This window comes from Haliotis cracherodii, unplaced genomic scaffold (assembly GCF_022045235.1).
Source record: "Haliotis cracherodii isolate W230 unplaced genomic scaffold, xgHalCrac1.p SCAF_2, whole genome shotgun sequence".
Lineage (NCBI taxonomy): Eukaryota > Metazoa > Mollusca > Gastropoda > Lepetellida > Haliotidae > Haliotis > Haliotis cracherodii.
The window spans coordinates 23,716,676-23,739,590 of NW_027266275.1; the positions used below are offsets into that span (position 1 = coordinate 23,716,676).

At 40.0% G+C, this 22,915-nt stretch overlaps 2 protein-coding genes across 5 annotated transcripts in view; one reads left to right on the plus strand and one right to left on the minus strand.

The window, feature by feature from the left end:
- Nucleotides 1–1,684: 1,684 nt before the first annotated feature.
- LOC139467796 (BUB3-interacting and GLEBS motif-containing protein ZNF207-like) lies at nucleotides 1,685–8,900 on the minus strand. Its single transcript, XM_071249302.1, has 10 exons — nucleotides 8,749–8,900; nucleotides 7,353–7,479; nucleotides 5,922–6,057; nucleotides 5,507–5,692; nucleotides 5,174–5,192; nucleotides 4,864–4,999; nucleotides 4,318–4,521; nucleotides 3,494–3,614; nucleotides 3,331–3,360; nucleotides 1,685–2,089 (listed from the first exon to the last, which is right to left on the minus strand). Exons 1-10 carry the CDS (start codon nucleotides 8,898–8,900, stop codon nucleotides 1,962–1,964), a joined length of 1,239 nt encoding a protein of 412 aa, XP_071105403.1. The 3' UTR covers nucleotides 1,685–1,961.
- A 2,964-nt stretch (nucleotides 8,901–11,864) lies between these two features.
- The window catches only part of LOC139467852 (caspase recruitment domain-containing protein 11-like), a 73,908-nt gene continuing 62,857 nt past the window's right edge, over nucleotides 11,865–22,915 (plus strand). For all 4 annotated transcript variants that reach the window (XM_071249352.1, XM_071249354.1, XM_071249353.1 and 1 more), the window contains exon 1: nucleotides 11,865–12,155. In XM_071249352.1, the coding sequence (XP_071105453.1) occupies nucleotides 12,102–12,155 (54 nt within the window). In that variant the 5' untranslated portion in view covers nucleotides 11,865–12,101. The remainder of the gene's footprint in view (nucleotides 12,156–22,915) is intronic.

Consider the following 22,915-nt stretch of genomic DNA (forward strand, 5'->3'; position numbering starts at 1 on the left):
TCATGAGCACCATATAAACCAGACACTTTTTCCTGGGTTGCCTTGACCTGCTCGAACCGATCCTCATACTGACGAACAGCCACAGTATGTAGCACATGTAGTGCATCTATACATGAATGCAAGTTGAAACCTCTCAGCACCCATGTAGATTGATTGTGGCCATATTGTCCCACATCGATGAAAGAGCTTACATGTATTGTCATGTTCTCCCCCCCCCCCTGTTAATAAATTATGCATATATGAAATTCCTAACTGTGTCTTAAGTGACTTGAACTGAGCTGACTACTTGTAATGTATCAGTAAAAGTGAGAACATATTTTTATCAAAATAGGAAATACAACCATTGTTATTGTATTTCATCCATTTTAGTTGTGGTGGAGTCCATATACAATGAAGCTTCTTGAGGTGCTTATTAAATAACAGCAACTATTCAAGTTATTACCAGTGCAGTACCTACCGCCGAGGTACTCACCATGTTTATCTATTTTGATTCTGGTCCATGCTTCGCTAGTGGAACTATTTAACAGCTGTCGTCATAATATACTTGGGAGCGTTATCTTGAAGCCTAGAGGTTCTCCGGCTTAACCCTAGGACGAGACTTAGAAGATATGGATCAACAATGCACGAAAGTCGCCAACATATTGTTGGGGGCCACGAAAGCCCAACAGCTATGACCGCTGTGACTAAAGATCAAGAATAAAGCAATAATTTGGCAAGATCTAGTCACACGAAGCCAAACACCTCTCTGAATGTTAACTTTCAAGAGTAATGTGAAAAATATGGTTATGCTTGCAGTTTCAAACATTTTAAATATTTCCTTTGAATAATAAACAGTAGCATTCTAAAATACTGAGTGTTACCTGCACTAGTAGTTTGTACTTAAAAACATGTACAACATGCAGTAGAAACATCTCTTTATGTTCAGAAAATTTATGTAGAAATATTTGATATTTCTGCAAAAAGATTTTTCAATGAATGAAATAGAAAATGTTTGTCACCAACAATATAGTTGGGGGCCTTAAAAATATTAGCCCAACAGCAAAGTACTGCTGTGACCACTTGCCTGATAGTGATCCATTTTGAACAGCCCTAATACTACCAATATGGAGAGAATATAAACACATCACCAACCGCAGTTGGGGGCCAGGAAAAGCCCAACAGCTGGCAAATACTGTCGCTGTGATGTTTCACTTGCCTTGAACACTGATGGTAGACATCCATTCTTAGTACAGATAATTTACACAAGGTTAATTCCAGTTCTACAAAATTCAAGATGGTGCTAGTAGCAGACATGCAAAATGAAAGTTTTAATGCAACTTAAAGTATCACCGACACACACAAGCACAGTGAACTAACCTCCTTCCTGGTCAGAACCCAGCTTCAATAGTCAACCTTTCTAACAGCAATGACGTGTTAACTTCTTCGATCAATAAATTCTCTTTAACCTGAACTTTGGACCAATAATTATAGAATATTCTAAGGTGTGAAAAAAAAGAAGAGAGATGTACTTTCAGTGGAATCCAGTAGTGATCTAAATTATTTTCTTGTTTTATTATTTAATATTTAGAAATAATTACCTAAGAATATCATAAAAGCCATGAAAGTTAATTGTACTAACCAGTTTGTGCAGGTAAATCCATTTCTGGAACATAGCACTAGCGCTAAAATGGTCAAACACAAGCCATTTAAATACACTTTTTATTCACATTTTATTACAATTACAAACCTGTCAAGTACTCGTGGATCAAGAGACGGACAAAAGTAAAAAATCCATTTGTACATGAAACAATGTGACTTACCGGGAGAGTACTTAGTCTAGCTTGACACTCATGTCAGGACCTACCTCTCGCAGTGTCACTCTGGCTTGGCAGTGTCACATTATGAATACATGATATTTTACATGACAATGAGTTATGATGATAATTAAAACAATACTGAGACCTAGGCCCCACCCCGAGTAGTCAGTACCGCCCACCCTGAGCCATGTGTTGAGGTTGCTGCATCATATTGCCGCCACCCCCCTGGTACCCGCCCATGTTGAAGTTGCCACCATTGTTACCCCCCATTGGGGAGTTGCCCATCATTGGTCCTGGAAACAAGAACATGTTGTGTAAGTTACTGTAACAGAGGATTGTTAACATTGAAACAGATGCTGCACTCATCTCAAACATATTATTCTTATAGTACAGGGCTTGATTTAAAGAACGAGATATAGCTTGCACTCGGTGCATCTTCACTAAATTCTTAAGTCGACCGAAATCTGCATGTCGAAATCCATGTTGTTTAAGAACAGAATGTCTAGTTCGTTACAGGATTTTGATTGTTCTGTGCATAGACATGTTAGTCCAGCGAAAATGTAACCCAGGAATTCCAGCCTAGTTCGGCAAGGGTGGAAACTGGACTTTTATAGTTAGCTAACACCCTTGCCTCGAGAAGATGGACTAAACCATGTTGCACTTATATCAGTACCTATTAACTGTACTGACAGTAGTACTTCCAACACTTGCGGCAGATGTAGTTCTAGGTCTAGCAACATTACTAATAGTACTTGTAACAGAATCTGACTTGCTTCCACAAACAGAACCACTGCCAATGTCAATGCATGATTTATTATCCATAAAATTTTGACATACTGGACACATGTAGAAATAAATAATAGATAGCATTTTTCAGTATCTGGTTGCACTAGTATACCTTTTATATAGCTAAATCAAGCCTTGTAGTAAATTCAGTAAAGCTAGTAAAAAAGTGTGAACATGACAAACTAAACTGATGAAACTGGTGATGTCAACTCAGCAATGTTTTTTAGGTTTTTTTAAAATAACAATTGTCTTGCTATACGAGATCGGTTAACACTGTTTGTAATAAATGTGCAGGCGAGGTGACAGTTGATGATTTGGAAATAACTTTAGTGATAACAACTAAACCGGTGACTGGTTTAACAACATGTGAGGGTTGCAACAATAAGCTGTGACAATGTTGATACACTACCAATTGGTGGGACAGTTGCTGCTGCTACAGTGATGGCAATTGACATTAAATAAGGTTCACTAATCAGCAAGTGTGATGTAGTGATAATGGGTTTATTTCAGTTGTGTTATTTGGTTTACAGCTGATGGTGACTGAGTTTGACAAGTTTTTATCCACGTAAGAACATGTTGAGTTTATGTCTCTTCAGAATTCATAAATCATGTTAATCTCAGATGATAATATACAGCAAAGCAGCTGGGACTTTGGAAATGACCATCAGTACATAATATACATGATTGTGAAGACCTTGTTCAGCTGGGCATAATTCATAAACAGGGGATTGTTTTTTTATTTACTCACCTGGCCTCATTCTTGCATTGCCACCATTACCTACAAAAAGAAAGGGACAAGTCGTAAGCAACAACTCAAGATATCAAAGAATCTTGTACAATGTATTTTTTATTAAATCTTATTTGCAGCTTTGTACTGCCTGATCCTGTTTCTCATCCAACTATCTACCCACCTGCTTGCATCATGCCACCAGCGGCCATCATTGGAGGCTGTATAGGAGGGGGTATTGAACCAGAGAGGGGCACACTCAGTCCCCCTCGCTTGTACTTTGGTACATTGGCCCTTCTCTCCTCCTGAAAAGAGATTACAATTTTGGTTGACAAATATCTCATGACTTTAATACTGCAAAAACAAAACATGAAATCTCTGAGAATGTCAATCCCACCATGTTCCTATTATCTTGATAAGTTAATCACAAATGACAGTATCCATGCTCGTTCAAGAACTCTTCTCACAAGTTTTTGTTTTGTTTGTTGTTCAATACCACACTCAGCAACATTCCAGCTCTATGAAAGCTGTCTGTAAATAATCGAGTCTGGACTAGACAATCCAGTGATTGACATGAGCATCGATCTCCGCAATTGGGATACAATGACATGCATCAACAAAGCCTGACCACCCAATCCCATTAGTCGCCTCTAATGACATGCATGGGTTGCTGAAGACTAATTCTAACCCAGATCTTCACGGGTCCTACTCACAAGTATTAACCTGATTTACTTTGTCAAACATCTCGCAAAAATATTAGAGACAACATATAATATTTGAATCCAAAAGGCTGATGCAAAATAGAAGATGGGAGATGGGTTATGACAAAAGGTCATGTCGTACTTAAATGCTGGAAGTAGTTATGTTAGTATCGCTTGCTGAACTTGCATACCATTGAATCGGAACAGAACAAGACACTGGTAAAGAACGTTTGATTAGCATGTCTTAGACTTTTCACTAACCTGTGACCAGGAACAAGGACATTAGTCCCTGTATGGAAATACTTACCAGTGATATATCCTCATCTGGGTGCATTAACCTAGAAGTCAAACCTGAGCTAGACTCTGGTTTTTTAATCATAGGAGCCCCAGTGATAGTAGCACTTGAGAGACTGGCATTGCCTGATGTTGCTGCAGCAGGGAATGTAGGTTTCATTGTGCCCATGTTGGATGACTGTTGACCTATACTACTGGACGTAGTGGAAGGCTTCGACTGGAGGAGAGAAGGGGGAAGAGCCTTCTTATTCCCAAGTAAGTAAATATAGAAATAGGAATTGCAACTATAGCCAATCACAGCAAAACATTAAGAAAACAGAAACGGCACACACAATGACATCCACTATTTTCTTATGCAAATACACATGCATTATCGATATGATAACATTTGTTTCCTGGGATGCCTCCAAAAGTGAACATAGCTGAAGAAAGTATATGTATAACAATACTTGTCATTTGTATTTGTTCTTAAATCCTTTACAACTTATGCTAACCTTGTGTACTTCAGCATCATCTAAATACTGAACAAATTATCTGGCTACCATCGCCACAGACATACCTGGGCTGCTGCTGGAAACAATGGTTTTGATGGCCCCATTTGAGATGGGCCTGCCTGAGACATCCGAGGTGGCATCCCCATTGGTCCCCTGGGTCCCATGTTTGGGCCCATTCCTGGAGGCATGTTGGGGGGCATTCTGAAACAAGTATGACATAGCTTCAGATCCGACAACTTGAGAGCCAGATCTATAGATAGAATTCTGTGACATCATATGTGTGTGTACAGGATGCATTCAATTTTACATGACATTAGAACAGATGGCATTAATGACAGCTTATCTTGTTTGTGCATGATCTCAATTACTACTTACCCCATGTGTCCCATTGGCCCTGCAAAAGTTCAAAACATTCTTTATTTCCATTTTTACATATATGTTCAAGGTGCATCTTGCTGAGATTAATGAATGCAAGTTTTCCATTTCTCGAAGATACAAGGGAAGTTACAGAGTTACAAATGGAACAAACCTGCAATCACTGTTTGCAGTGTAAAAGCAAATGCTATAACAAGGCTAAAACTATTAATCATCTCTTACGATGGTTACCCATTAACATTTAATAGGACAATAATGACAAGGGTATATACACCATTGTTCACCACTTGCATAATTAACATTATACATGATAATAAATTCACAAACACTTACCCATTGGCGGCATAGGTCCCATTGGTCCCATAGGTCCCATTGGCCCCATCGGACCCATAGGCCCCATCGGTCCAGGTGGAGGCATCCCTGGAGGTCCATATGGCATGCTGGGGCCGGGACCAACCATGTTGTTGAACTGTGGGGGAGCAGCAGGCATACTGTCTTCATCATCATCTTTCAGCCCCGCTAATAATAAAGGAATAAGCAAGATAAACAGCTGAAGAAAAGATTATTTCAAATTTCATCATTTTATCTTCACCAAAACATGTTTCACAAGTTCTAGCAAAACACTCTGAATCTTTAATCACAACTATCACAGTTTATTCATGTATATTACTGCAAGTCCTCTGTGTTTGATAAATCTACATTCCTAGATATACTTGTACTTTGTGTCAGCCATGTCCGGGCAGCATACCTTGTTTGCCTGACTTATTTCTCTCATGTTCCTTCACATCCTCTTCAGGAATTCCTTCCATCCCATAGATCTCAATCTCTATATTGTTTCTCCCTGGCAATGCATTGGGAACTTTGTCAACCTTTTCCTTATGTACCTACAACACATCAAGCATGTATTTATCTGGGAATAGGTCACTGTCAGCATTACATAATGTTTTATCCAGGATCATATTTAGAGACAAGAGACAAATTAACAACGAAAACAAATGTTAAGTTAGCATGGTGAGTGGGTGAGGTGTTATGCTGCTTTTAGCAATATTCCAGCAATATGATGGCGGGCGACACCAGAAATGGGCTTCACACATTGTACCCATGTGGGTAATCCAACCGGGTCTTTGGTGTGACGAGCGAACGCTATAACCACAAGGCTACCCGACCGCCCTGTTCAGTGAGTGAAGAACATGACAATGGGTCTGCTTCACCACATTCCACTAGCAAAACAATCACAACTTATTGAAGTAATAGATGAAGTGCTTACTCAGCATGCTCAATCAGATCAGAAGAGTGAGTCAGTCAGTGACTCCACTTTGAGCAGTATGCCAGTTATATAACAGTGTGTCAGCTTTGTGCAGGAGGAAAGCCCAAGGTGATGCAGGTCTTAGACTTTTACCCCTTTGATGTCAGATCAGAAGAATATTTACACCTTTCTAAGTCAAAGTAAATCAACATGAGCATTTATATCTTGGTTACCTTATATACTACTCAAAAGAAGTTAAAGATCACCCAGTAAATTCACAGTGCAGATGCCATGATAGATTAACTGTAGTAATATGAAAGAATCAAGTGGTCCCTAACTTCTTTTGAGTTGTATAAATCTAAATATATGTAAAGTAGTGAGTTGGGTTTAATGCCACTTTTAACATTATTCCAGTTATATCACAGCATGTCAGCTTAATGTGGGAGGAAAGCCTGAAGTGATGCATGTCTCAGACGTCTACCACTTCGGTGAAACCCACGAGCATGGGTATGGTGCTGACAAACCAAGAAGTTCGAACCCACAATCATGGGTTCCTGGCATACACAAGGGACACAACTCTGCACAACAAATCGTGGCGTCTTAGACGACTGGGCCACCTGTGTCCCCCCATATGTAAAATATAAGCAGATATGCTGAGTGAGTGAATGTGGTTAAACGCCGCTTTTAACAGTATTCCAGCAATATCACAGCGGAAGAAACCAGAAATTGGCTGTACACATTGTTCCCATGTGAGAAATCGAACCTGGTCTTCGGCATGACCAGCGATCGACAAACATACTGAAAATACTGAACAAAAAGATAACTACTTCTGTTATTTAAAAAAATATTCTGCCTTGTCAATCTTTCACAACAAAGAATAGGCACAATGTTATGATGGAACTATCACTCTACCACTACTCATCCTGAACTTACCTGCATACAGTGGATGGACAGACCTGGTCCTGTGTAGAGCTTTTTGTGACAGATGTGACATTTGAAATGCTTTGCCTTCTGATGTTGAATAAGAATCTTTTCATCATCGAACTCTCTGTTGCAATACCTGTGATTACTTAAGGATCATATAAATCATTGAATCATTACACATTGGCTAGAAATTGCAGTTAGATCACAGCATGTCAGTTTAATGTAGGAGGAAAGCCCGAAGTGATGCAGGTCTCAGATGTTTGCCACTTTGGTGAAAACCTACAAGCACAGGTATGGTGCTGACAAACCTAGAAACAATCAGGATGAACTGGGATTAAAATCTGCAATCATGGGTTTCTGATGTGCCCAAGGAACACAACTCTGCCGTGCGACTTGCAGGACCTAAGACAACTTAGCCACCCATGCTCCTGTTGCCAGCTTGAAGCTTGACTAGACTAATCAAGCTCATTACTTCATTACCTGGTGACCTTTTACAGGTAACATGGGTAACCTGTACTTTACAATCCAAACATTATATGGATCTACTTTTGATTACATTGCATTTATTTGTTCAAAGAGGTAAGATAGCCCACCCTATCTAACTAAATCCAAGGATAGGAAAGGGTTACTTTATCACCTACTAACACTAATATGCCTTATGATCAAAGCATCACTTGAGATCACTGATGCACAACCAAACACCGCACTCAGCAATATTCCAGCTATATGACGGCGGTGTGAAAATAACCGAGTCTGGACCAGACAATCCAGTGATTAATATCATGAGCATCGATCCACGCAATTGGGATCAATGACATGCATCAACAAAGTCATTGAGTCTGACCACCCGATCCCTTTAGTCGCCTTTTACAGCAAGCATGGATTGCTGAAGACCTATTCCACCCCGGATCTTCACGGGTGTATTACTTGGGGGAAGGTATTGGCTACTCATGCTGGCCCAATGACAGCGGTAGAAACTAACATTTTTAGTCCACTAGTCCTTACAATTACAACATATAGCAAAAACCCTTAAAATGGCAAATTTCTACTACTCCTTATGATACCCTAACTACTGAGCAGTTTGGCAAGGACTTACAGCAATGCAATTTTCTAACGCTGCATGTGATAACATTCACCATCCCAATAATCAAATTAGAATGACAATCATTCATAAATGAAGAGAGACGCATCTTAGACAAAGAAAAGATAAACTTAAATTAATTGTAAAAGATTATGTAAACCTATGTATGAGGCACTTGAAATGATGCTCAATTATTTCATAGGCTAGGTCTAGCTCTCATTACATGACGACATCAGTCATCAGCCAAAAACCATCAAAACAATACCAGAGTCAAAATCTACCACAAAACGGTATGTTTTTAAAAAACAAGATTTACAAGGATACCAACACCATGGCTTACTCTGCTTCTTCTTCTTCCTTCCCATTGTATCACTGACTAAACTGTAAAACAACGGTAAATTATACCGCTTACGAACACTCCTCGTACCAAAATGGCGTTGCCTGAACGTGAAAGCCCGGATGAAGACGGTGTACATCGAGATAATTATCCGTGAAATATTATCCACTTATTAATAGCTAAACAATGTATCATGAGGTGTTCTTATTTCATGGTGTAACAAAGATTTAAACGGAGCAAATAAATATGACAGAAAGCAACTCGTAATAAAAAGAAAACAATCTGTTCTGTTTCAAACAACGACAGATATATGACAAAACGTAGCGTTGTCTATAATATATATATATTAACTATCTATATGTTGGGGGTGGTTGTTTTTAAGAACCTAACGGAGATTGTGACGTTATAATGTGTATATGAATTAACTAAATTAGGTTTATTCGCAATCATTGATAAATCCATTCATTTAAAAATAATGTATGAAAATTTAAAGCAACATCCCTAATAAGGGTTGTAGAGCGTATACGACTGTTAATAAAGTTACTATTGAAGGGGTTTACTATTTTATAAAGTCACATGATCGACAATGAACAGTAAACAAGAAAAGGCGATAAATAATTATTTCATTCTTTAGAAATCATATATGTCATTAAATAGTTTAATGTTTTAAAACTAGATCAATTTTCTGATGAATGAAAAAAACAGGACCCTAATGCATGCAGATGAACAACTATAAGACATTTTTATCATCATTATTGTTGTTGTTGTTGTTATTATTATTATTATTATTATTATTATTATTATTATTATTATTAAAATGATAACAATAAAAATGGACATAGCTTTCGGAATATGTTGAATTGTCAGGGGCACCGTGTGTTGTGTTAAAAGTAAGATTGTTTTATCTGATTATGCAACGACAGAATAGTTCCTGTTAGCTGTAACTCTCTTCCCACACATACAATTAAAGCACTACTGTAATTTTATCTCCTTTTATAAGTCACTTCCTCTACTATGCGGCTGTAAAACGCGTCATGATGAGATCACTGTGGGAAGTGGGGCGTATTTCCCTTGCTTTCATATTTGCTACACTGAACGCTTTGAATCTCTTGCGAATATTAAATCGCGCCGGTGTCCGGAATATATATAAAACATGTGGAATATAATGCAAAATTGGAGAATGGGTTGTTTTCCTTCCCATCGATTCTGTTTATTAACTACAGCATTGTACACTTAATGATCGGCCAGGTGTTGGAGACGAAGTGACCCTATGACCTGTCATTTCCAAAAGCACGCTCTTACTTACTTTCTAGTTAAATATTTTCTTTCTTTAATATACTTCTTTTTTATTTCGACCACCGACATAATACGTTTTTAGAAACAAGAGCTGTAAACAAATGATTAATAGCAGGGGTCTCAGAAGGAACGAACATGTTACGATGCGTAAAATTGCTGGTTTATCTAAAATCCTTTTCCGTGAGGACATCCCAGTTGCAACAAATATGCCGAAGAATCGTATTTTCTCGCAACCCATTATGGCCAACCCAATCTGTGCTCAACTGCCAAGCAGTTGTTATCACTTCCCACAACCTACAGTTAGACCCAATATTGGCTTTGTATTGGTTCAGTAATTCCTCGTATCAGACACGCTTTTGTCAGAAAAGGGGTGTCCTGATAAATCGTTTCAAAGGCATACAGAGTATATATACCGTATTCGACGTAATAAGCGCCCCACTCTAATAAGCGCCCACAGCGATATTTGCTGATATATTGGCTAATGAACAATCCCAATTAGCACCCCTTCCGATTGATCAATGTACACAAGACTTATTTATGCACCCTTAATTATGGGCAATTAAATTCTGGAAAAATACATCGGTGGAAAAGAAACATTTCAGGCTGTCAGCGTAAACCACGAAATTTATCTTTCAACTCAAAATTCTCTTTTCAACTCTTTTTTTTCCACCAAAATAATATTCTAATAAGAGCATCTTATTTCTATTTTTGAGAGCGCCCTGGGCGCTTATTACGTCGAATACGGTATACGTCTTTGGAGGGTTGTATTATACATTTAAGATTGTTCAAATGTGATGCCTAAAACAATTTCATTCATCTATTGGAACAAATGTTGGAACAAATGTTGGAACAAATGTTAAATAAAATGTTTAACGCAAATATATTTCACGAATTAACATTTTTTACGGTAATGTCAACAATGTGAAATGGGTAAGGATAATATATTGATGAACAACTTCTTTATTACAATTATGAGCGACGTTTTGGCGTAGGTTCTAAAACTTCCTTGATAACGGTGTTACAACCTACACCGAAATAACGTTGCTCTTAATTGTAATAAAGAAGTTATTCATCCATACATTCTGATCCTTACTTCGTATTCCAAATTTTAATTGTCTCTCAAAGAAGTAATGTAAAAAGGGTGAAGAAAGTGTTAAATTATTGAATTCATCTTCTCTTATCTTCTGTCAGTGTTTCATTTGACACAGGTCACTGGGGGAACTAGGAGTGAGATCGGAAGTGTGACTGAAATTGTTCCACGGAAAATATGAAAAATCTGTCCTCTACCGTATAATCAATATACAAATGTGTTCCAAATCCTCTGTATCTATATCCCTTATCGGAGGGGAATATAATTCGTTCGACAAACTAATCCAGTTTATGAAAATACCTTTTTCACCAAGAATGAATATCAAGACGTTAAAATATCGCTCTACACAAAATCTGTCCCTCTTGTCTGCGCGCAGTGTTCCAAATTTCATGGGAAGCAAACACCGTCAAGGGAGCATCATGTCTCGGTGGCGCACGTGAATATTTAAATAATTGTGTTTCTTTCAACGATTATACAAGTTATTCATATCAATACGTGAAATACTACGTTTATGTATTTGACATATGTTTTATATTATGCATGAATTTCTTGTAAAGTTAAGTTGATTGTTGGTTGATAATTTCTTTAAAAAAAAACCCTTCTCCCTAGGCGGGCTGTGAACAGCACGACGCCGCATTCAGAATAAAGCACGTTGATTGGCTAGATTCCTGTCGAATCACGTCACCTATCAACAAACCACGCGTGTGAAACCAGGAAGTAAATTGTTTCTTGTTAATACGAGAGAAGCCTTCACCCCACCGTAGCACAACCCGCGGGATCACTGTACGGACTTAGGCTGATAACCTGCACTCCCCAGGAAACGACGGAGACTTGCTGTCAGTGAACGAGTTGGCAATGGCCCAAGCCGACTGATCACGCTTACTCGTTTAACTCAACGCACGTGCAAACAGTATGACAGCTGATTCCTTCTGGGAGTGACATGACACTGACAAAATGGACAACATGCAGCAAGCAGATATGGACGACACCGTGGCTGAAAAAACAAAGGTGACACTCAAATAAATTTAGTTTTTAAACTCATTTGAAGAAAAAAATATTGAAAATTGATACAAGTTTATCATGCTTGTAGAGAAATGACAAAGAAATGCATTGATTCATAGGTATACGTGGAACTTATTGGAAGTTATAAGTTTATTAACATCTGCATATATGTTTAGGCAATTCATTTTCTTTTGTGTTTTATCTTGTGGTAATATGATGAAATATCATGACCTGTGAAGATCCGGGGTAGAATAGGTCTTCAGCAACCCATGCTTGTCGTAAAAGGCAACTATGCTTGTCCTAAGAGGCGACGAACAGGATCGGGTGGTCAGTCTTGCTGACTTGGCTGATTCATGTCATCATATCCCGATCGCGTGGTTAGATAGTCATGATATCAATCACTGGATTGTCAGGCCCAAACTTGATTATTTACAGACCGCCGTCATATAGCTGGAATATTGCGGAGTGCGGCGTTAAACAACAAACAACCAAATAAACAATCAAAGCCTCTCTTTGTAATTTAAGTGAAGCAATTAATAAATATTATTAAGGTCTTGAGTATATTATGTGGAAAAAAGATGAAAAGGAATGAAATATGTTTGTCATCAAGCTATCTTGAACCTGCATCCAGAATAATAACTGTATCCTCAGGGCATACATGTTTATTATTCAATTTGAATATTTTCATGAAAGCAGGTAGCGACAGGCTAATTATTTACCACAATGCTGCGCAGGAATAGTAGTGTATAGTTCTGAAAGTTTGCCACAGGGTGCTCCTTAAGATTATGGGTGTGGCCCTAAGAATTTAAGTGTGCCGACATTAATACTTTTGATCTCACTTAGTCAAAGGGAATTTGTTTCAGTAAGGTAGCACTCAGTACAGAAGCACTCAGTACAGACATATAGTACTTATACTAGGAGTGGCATTTCCTGGAAACAAATAATGATATTGTCCACCTTCACAAGTACACATCTTTGATGTTTGAAGCTGATATGAAAATAGTTTGACTTTATGTGCACTAATTACTCCAAACATACATAGTAGGGCTGGGATGGGTAACACGGGTCCTTGCGTCGGGTGGGTACTGAGTAGGACCTGGGTACCAGGGCTGGGACGGGTAACTCGGGTCCTCGGGTCGGGTGGGTACTTAGTAGGACATGGGTACCAGGGCTGGGACGGGTAACTCAGGTACTCAGGTCGGAGGGGTACTGAGTAGGACCCGGGTACCAGGGCTGGGACGGGTAACTCGGGTACACGGGTCGGGTGGGTACTGAGTAGGACCTTGGTACTAGGGCTGGGACAGGTAACTCGGGTACTCGGGTACTCGGGTCGGGTGGGTACTGAGTAGGACCTGGGTACCAGAGCTGGGACGAGTAACTCTGGTCCTTAGGTCGGGTGGGTACTGAGTAGGACCTGGGTACCAGGGCTGGGATGGGTAACTCATGTACTCAGGTCGGAGGGGTACTGAGTAGGACCTGGGTACCAGGGCTTGGACGGGTAACTCAGGTACTCAGGTCGGAGGGGTACTGAGTAGGACCCGGGTACCAGGGCTGGGACGGGTAACTCAGGTACACGGGTCGGGTGGGTACTGAGTAGGACCTGGGTACCAGGGCTTGGACGGGTAACTCAGGTACTCAGGTCGGAGGGGTACTGAGTTGGACCTGGGTACCAGGGTTGGGACGGGTAACTCAGGTACACGGGTTGGGTGGATACTGAGTAGGACCTGGGTACCAGGGCTTGGACGGGTAGCTCAGGTACTCAGTTCGGAGGGGTAGTGAGTAGGACCCGGGTACCAGGGCTGGGACGGGTAACTCGGGTACTCGGGTCGGGTGGATACTGAGTAGGACCTTGGTACTAGGGCTGGGACAGGTAACTCTGGTCCTTGGGTCGGTTGGGTACTGAGTAGGACCTGGGTACCAGGGCTGGGACGTGTAACTCAGGTACTCAGGTCGGGTGGGTACTGAGTAGGATCCGGGTACCCACAGGACCACCCAGACCCGTAGTTAGTCACGTGATATATTGTTTCATGACAAAATATCACTATAACTTCATGGTTACACAAGTCTCTAATGTTCGCATTTCTTCATGACTATGCACCCATTCCTTCTGACTTATATATGTTTGAATACAATTAAAACTTCAGTCAACTTCAGTGTATGCATGACCAGATCGTTTTATACGTGTATCTAAATAAAATACATTTTTCTCAGGCTGCTGTCAAACTTTTGCCAATCGGACATTTTGTACCTATCTCTTGAAACCAACAGCAGGTACCCGGGTAGGGTCAGGTAATAGGGGTGTGGGTACCCAGGTGGTACATTTGGACTCATCCCAGCCCCAATACATAGCCACATGAATACAGTGAATCTGTATTTATAAGTGATTCTCCTCTACAATGTTTCCAGTTGCCTTTACCTTGGTTTTCTTATTACAACATCATATCCTTTCATAACATTTCCTTGGTAGCCTATTACATTTTGAAAAGTTTCAACCAATATCTATATTATCAGAGCCATTATTCAGTCACCACTGTCAGTGCATGGATAGAGTGATTCAGTCACCACTGTCAGTGCATGGATAGAGTGATTCGGTCACCACTGTCAGTGCATGGATAGAGTGATTCAGTCACCACTGTCAGTGCATATATAGGATGATTCAGTCACCACTGTCAGTGCTTATATAGGGTGATTCAGTCACCACTGTCAGTGCATATATATGGTGATTTAGTCACCAGTGTCAGTGCATGGATAGAGTGATTCAGTCACCACTGTCAGTGCATGGATAGAGTGATTCAGTGACCACTGTCAGTGCATATATAGGGTGATTCAGTCACCACTGTCAGTGCATATATAGGGTGATTCAGTCACCACTGTCAGTGCTTATATAGGGTGATTCAGTCACCACTGTCAGTGCATATATATGGTGATTTAGTCACCACTGTCAGTGCATGGATAGAGTGATTCAGTCACCACTGTCAGTGCATAAATAGGGTGATTCAGTCACCACTGTCAGTGCTTATATAGGGTGATTCAGTCACCACTGTCAGTGCATATATATGGTGATTTAGTCACCAGTGTCAGTGCATGGATAGAGTGATTCAGTCACCACTGTCAGTGCATGGATAGAGTGATTCAGTGACCACTGTCAGTGCATATATAGGGTGATTCAGTCACCACTCTCAGTGCATATATAGGGTGATTCAGTCACCACTGTCAGTGCTTATATATGGTGATTTAGTCACCACTGTCAGTGCATATATATGGTGATTTCGTCACCACTGTCAGTGCATGGATAGAGTGATTCAGTCACCACTGTCAGTGCATATATAGGGTGATTTAGTCACCACTGTCAGTGCATATATAGGGTGATTCAGTCACCACTGTCAGTGCATGGATAGAGTGATTCAGTCACCACTGTCAGTGCATGGATAGGGTGATTCAGTCACCACTGTCAGTGCATGGATAGAGTGATTCAGTGACCACTGTCAGTGCATGGATAGGGTGATTCAGTCACCACTGTCAGTGCATGGATAGAGTGATTCAGTGACCACTGTCAGTGCATGGATAGAGTGATTCAGTCACCACTGTTAGTGCATATATAGGGTGATTCAGTCACCACTGTCAGTGCTTATATAGGGTGATTCAGTCACCACTGTCAGTGCATATATAGAGTGATTCAGTCACCACTATCAGTGCATATATATGGTGATTCAGTCACCACTGTCAGTGCATATATATGGTGATTCAGTCACCACTGTCAGTGCATATATAGAGTGATTCAGTGATCACTGTCAGTGCATATATAGGGTGATTCAGTCACCACTGTCAGTGCATATATAGAGTGATTCAGTGATCACTGTCAGTGCATGTATAGAGTGATTCAGTCACCAGTGTCAGTGGATGGATAGAGTGATTCAGTCACCACTGTCAGTGCATATATAGGGTGATTCAGTCACCACTGTCAGTGCATGGATAGAGTGATTCTCTATACTCTATACTAAACACTAAATAATTTTAATATTCAGGATATTCAGTTGAAGATATTGAGAAACCATGAGAAGTAGTTGCGTCAGTTTTTTTTGCGCATCAAGTCATCTCAATGGGTTAATGTTTGTAAGCTAATCCTCTTAGGGTGACCAAACCACAGACGTGGTTTTGTATTACACATGTTTGTGAAACAGGCTTATGTTACTCACATCGTCTTTTGAGGCCTCAGTAGACAGGTCTGTGTCAGGCAATACCATAGGGCTTCATCCATGCATGATGTTATCTCAAAACACGTCAAACAATAACTGTTTCAGCTTATATATATTCATGAAACACTAGGGCGGGGATGGGTAACTCGGTACTCAGGTCGGGCGGGTACTGAGTAGGACCCGGGTACCAGGGCTGGGACGGGTAACTCGTACTCAGGTCGGGCGGGTAGTGAGTAGGACCCGGGTACCAGGGCTGGGATGGGTAATTCGGTACTCAGGTCGGGCGGGTACTGAGTAGGACCTGGGTACCAGGGTTGGGACGGGTAACTCGGTACTTGGGTCGGGTGGGTACTGAGTAGGACCTGGGTACTAGGGCTGGGACGGGTAACTCGGGTACTCGGGTCAGGTGGGTACTGAGTAGGACCTGGGTACCAGGGCTGGGACGGGTAACTTGGGTACTCAGGTCGGAGGGGTACTGAGTAGGACCTGGGTACTAGGGCTGGGATGGGTAACTCGGTACTCAGGTCGGGCGGGTACTGAGTAGGACCTGGGTACCCACATGAACACATGGTTAGTCATGTGATATATTTTTTTAATTATCTAAAGCTCTATGGTTACACTACAAGACACTAATGTTCATATTTCTTTCTGACTATGCACCCATTTCTGCTGACTTTACATGTTTTCATAAAGATTCAGCTTCAGTGTATGTTTAACCAGATCATATCATACATGTATCGAAATACATTTTGCCAGGGCTACGTAGCTTATGGACAAACTTTTCCCAATAGGACAGTTTGTACCTATCTCTTAAGAGTGAGTGAGTGAGTGAGTGAGGGAGTTGGGTTTAACGCCGCTTTTAACAGTATTCCAGTTATATCGCGGCGTGTCAGCTTAATGTGGGAGGAAAGCCCCAAGTGATGCAGGTATCAGACGTTTACCACTTTATCTCTTAAGACCAACAGCAGGTACTCGGGTGGGGTCGGGTAATAGCGGGGTGAGTACCTGGGTGGTAAATTTTGACTCGTCCCTGCCCTATTAGACACCCTAGACAGCATGGGAGTTTGTCACGCTGGGTTTAAAGGGATGAAATCATGGCATACATGTAATGTTATCAATATTTCTCATTCAAAACATAAATAGAGGTTTTGATAAAACCTAATTTATTTATTTAATTGAAACACATTGACAATCTTGCTTAATGTCCATGTTAACTGTAACCCTGTAACTTATAAAGTCATTCATGTATTGACATCGTCCAATCGAAACTTTGCAATGTACGCTTAGGATCAATATAACAGAGCTATGCCATAAATTGCAAAGAACAATGAAGAACGAAGCATGGTTTAATTCATGATAAAACGTTGCTCTATCATGACGTCATTTCTGGAGATTCCAACATTCCCTTGCAACTTCCTGACATAATAAATTGGGCGTTGTTATTTTTTATAGGGAAGTGTCTCGTGACTCGTTTTCCATAGACTGAGCAGGAAAATTTGGATAAATGGCTGAACGATTGCATCCCAAAGTGAAAGAAATAAGACAACTGGTATTAGTAAAAAAGGTACAGAAAATCAAAGTGAAAATTGTGAGAATATTCAGTAAATACCAAACTTAACCCCTGTTCATAAAATGGACTTGTCCGAAATTGCTGAGGTCTGATCGTATTTAGAGAGTCGTCATTATTTAAATACAGGTAAATATTATCCATGGTATTAACATTCTTAAAGAGGCTGTACATAATGTTAAAATCTCATATAATAAATTAAAGACTCATAGTCGTTTGTCGTACAATAAAACACTGTGCCCTTGTGGTTTATTCTCCCTGCACTCATACTTTTTTTCTTAATTCAATACACTCATATTTCTGACGTATGACTAGCTGATGTTGAATGTGAAGGTAACATCCAAAATATCAGAGCATACAACTAGAGTATAATATAAGTTGTAGCTGGATCATGAGGGGTACATACCGGTAGGTTTTATGAGTCCTGCATTAGGTTTTATGCAAGCTGGACGCATAAAACCGCATGTATCGCGAGTGATCCTGCTGTAACGAATCTATCTTACCAACATGCTTTGATATGACATTGTAAAAGAATTTAAACGAATTCAAAATTGATAGAAGGTGAGGTGAGGTGAAATTGGGTTTAACGTCGCGTCGAAGATTATTGCACTTATATAGCGGCGTGCATGTATGTATGTGTGTGTGTTTGTGTGGCTGCTTGTACTAGTCCGGACTGATGCCGATTTATAGTGCTAGCTCACTGAGATACCATGCCGCAGTTTAACATGAATATCCCACTCAGACACAGTATATTCACTCTGAGCCGACCAGTCCTTGTTTTAGCTTCTTAATGCTGAGTGCCAGACAGGGTAACAACAAGTACCATCTTTTAACGTGACTTCCGTTGACTCTCAAAAAGCTTGCAGCTTTTTGCTTTGAAGCAGGGTATAAAGGATTTGTTCTGTCGCTCAGAAGTCAACGTGAAGCCTGAAGCTTATGGTGGGGTATAAGGGATATATTTTCCCGCTGAGAAATGTATTTCCCTCCAAGGCGGGATACATAGTATTTTATCAAGATCACGTGGACCAATCAGATTATCATTCTGATATGGAATGAGTGAGTGAGTGAGTTGGGTTTAACGCCGCTTTTAACAGTATTCCAGTTATATCACGGCTCTGATATGGAAGCATGATAGATGAGTTAATCACTAGATAGTCACATACTGTGTCAACATACACAGTCTTCTGGGCAGGGTCTGCAGACAGTCAGATTTTGGTTGACAGTCAAAGGTAAAGGTCACCAGAATTGATAATCACGGCAATAAGCATTGTCTGATAAGAATGATTGATTCATAAACGTTTGAGATAATAACGCCTCAATGGCATTTTTTAGCGGGAATATTTTCTTTCAAGAGATTCACAGTTCAAAGAGATGGATAACCTGCATCCAATGACAAGTCTTACAAAACAACACCTGAGGTTAACCTTGAAGTTTGTCATCATGGCGGCTTATTATTGACTTTTCTTGTTTCTGTATAATCATTCAAATAGTTCGAAAATATGCATTCACAAGTGATTCTTACATGACTTGGGGAAAGAGTCCATTGAATGACAGGAGACGTACACAGGGGTTGATGTCAAGGTTTGTTTAGTGTATGGGGAAGATTTTTGACACTTTACCCCTTCTGTTTTACTTTCAACATTCAGATTGTGTGTTGAATAAAAAAGCTTTCACTAGGAGATTACCTGGTCCTATTAGTCGACTTCCTGCCATTGTCCTCCTTGATTACAACCAGTTTGCAAACAAGGAATTTTTGTTTAATGAGAGAAATATGTCAGTTTGATATTTGTGAGAGTTCATTCCCTATAGCTCTGGGTAGATCCTGCAGCTTCATCAGTCCCCATGACCCCATTCTAACAATGTTAGTCCTGACTTTGTGGCGTTGTACTCCGATGGCATTAACTGTTGTTCATGCTGTAAACGTGGATTGACGTGCCTAGGCATGCTCTTTAAGGTATCTAGGGGAAATAATAATTTAAGCAGACATGTTAATGTACATTTAATTCTTTTATCTCGACCTGATACTCAGCCCCTAGTCTGCAGTAAATGACAGTATAAATTTCCGTTTTAAATTTAAAAAATTCCAATTCCTTGCAATTTACAAAAATAAGAATATTTAAAAAATCCAGTTTTGAACAATGTCATGATTTTCCCCCAAGGGCACTTACCGTTAGTTTAAAATCCGAGATTAATGCCTGTGATTGTCAAACACAGATCAAACACACAAAAGTCCTCATCATACAACTAAAACAGAGATATCACAAAGGTAATCCTACCACGTTTGATCATTGTGATCAAACCCAGATATCCTCAACATTTTATGCAACATTTAGTGAACACAACAGTATCGAACCAACTCATCAAGGACAATTTTCACACTGGTAGCTGGGTAAACCTGTAAATTAACCAAGGTCAGGCAACTCCAACAAACCACTGAAAGAACACGTTAAAGTACATATTTTAAAAACTTTTTTATACCCCAAACCTAAAAGGGTGTAGTTATATTTATTTTCATATTTTGATCTCTAAACATGTTTTGAAATATGTTGGAGTCATGCTCGGGGGGTATTAGGGAGCCCTTCTCACTTTTTGCATTGTTTTATTTTATTTTTGTAATGATTTTAAAGTGTGAATGCTTGCTTTTTGTGTTCTGTAGCCAAAGAGGTACGTGCTGGAATAACTCTGACAGGCAGGTTCACTAACTCACTTCAACTGTTTTTGTGATCAGTGTACAAGATAAGCAAGTTTAAAAAAACTAACCTGCCCTCCAATTTGTTGACATATAGTTTAATCAGTGCATATCATTTTTGACGTCATATAGACGCTGTAAGCTTCTCGAGGTGGTTTTCAATATTATCACTATTTCTTGACTGCTGCAAGTTTTGGAGGGGGTGGTAAAAAGATTATTACATAAGTGGGTGTATCCTGTTGTTTTTATAAGCTCCAGCCCATGCTAGGATAATAAAAAACATTCTGATGATTGTTTCGTAAATGACACACACACTTGTGTAACAATCTTGATTTATGCTATTTGACCTCAAATGTCACACAACAGATGGTACAAATGGAAGTGTTTTTTCCCCAAGATTTCTGGATCACATATATTTATCACATATGTGACTAACAGTTTCTGTGGCCAGGATATGGTGATAGTCTGATAAGCGTGTGAAAAACTGGTTTATTTGCCCACTGTAACACCTTCCTTGTGTGATAGCAATGTTTCAGTTGTTTTTGCAGACAATTGTTAAACCCTGCCTTAGCGAATAATTGATAAACCCTGCCTTAGCGTATATTGTTAAACCCTCCCTTGGTGAACAATTTTTAAGTTCTGCCTTAACATTCCTCCCTGTAAAAGTAGCATTTCAAGGCCCTGTTCCACAAAGTGATTGTAGCGCTAAGATGATCGTAACTCCCATACTATAACATAGGCTTACAACAGTCGTAGCGCTAATGGAAAGGGGCCTAGAGTTCCAGATATGCCATGTATCTGCGTAACATACGCAAAGTATATCGCCATTACCCAGTCAACTTTTAGTTGCTTGCGTGCAAATATGCATGACATTTTTTTAAATCTTACATGTATGTTTTTCTTTATAGGCCTTTATGTTACTAAGTGAATGCAGTTATCACGCATGCTTTTGTCTTCTGCTGTGGATAATAACATTTAGCAGTAATTCGCTAGATGGGTTTTTAGGCAGCATTTATCTTACATTCCACCACTTATCCCTCCTATAAGTAACCCTACAAAGTCAAAATTCACCTCGCACATGCAATCCGTAGCGTTGTGCCGTGCTCGCTATCACTTTTGGCTTGGGGGATGGGGGGGGGGTGGAGGAGGAGGAGGAGGAACATACCTCCTATATTGTACAGTTTCTTAAACTCCTTGTACATATAACAGTTCATACAATAAACTAGGTGCGGCGGGCATGGTGCCGGCGGGACAGCATATCAATATCTGCTGTTTCAGCGGCAGGGAGTACAAAGATCCTATTCCTATAACCGTCTGGAGGGCCACAACTATGCTGCTCACGCATACTGTCCAGTCGGCGCTATCCACACCGCGCCCTAATTTCATACACAATCCTTTTTGTTTCATTTATTGCATTATATTGCTGGTAAACTTTACAGCATACCTACATACAATATCACTATAAAGGTCTGCATATAATGCATAAACAAGGGTCCACATCTCGCTTATTGTTAATTGGACATGAATAACGCTGTTGTGAGTTGTACATTACACTCTTGGGGCAGCACACAGTCAGATACAGATCAGAAGTCATCTGCAACAGCATTTAAGCAGAATCATTACAAAAAATGTCAGCACGTTGGTGTCGGTTGTGTTACATCAACACTAAGTCTAGGGTTCTTTTGAACACAATTTATTGACCGGAGTTACATATGACAGCCAGCATGGCGTGCATTCGAGTCCACACTAATCCATGACATCAATTGATGACATAATACGCAAACATATACGTAGGGGAGCTAACTCTTAATATAGACTGGGTTTTACCCTAATCAGCAATAATGCTACAGTGTTTAAGTACACAACAGGTAGAATTCAAGGCAGTAACACTATCTTGAATAAACACACATTGATAAATACCGAGTGTGACTGCTAGTTGTGAGTACATACTCAGTTCCGCGACTAACAATCTGGAGCCCTGTTAGTTACGTTGGCCGGGGCATGGGAATCTAGATTTCATGAAGTGGAGAATACCCGGAAACTCCCTCTCTTGGAGGAAGTGTAAATATCCTGCAGTTTGAGGATTGTGACAAGTACATATGACAAGAGCTGTCGGTTGATTTCCCATCTTCAAAGCATTAGGCCTCTTTGTTTGTCACTTGGTGTACATTTTTTTTCTTAAAAATGTAGGATGATAGGTGGGACATGGGGAGAAGTATTATTTCTGAAAAGAATTGTTAGTTGGGTAAAATAAGAAATTATGTGTTGTTTTGGAGTGAGATGTCAAAATGGTTAATTACCTCTATTGACCCTC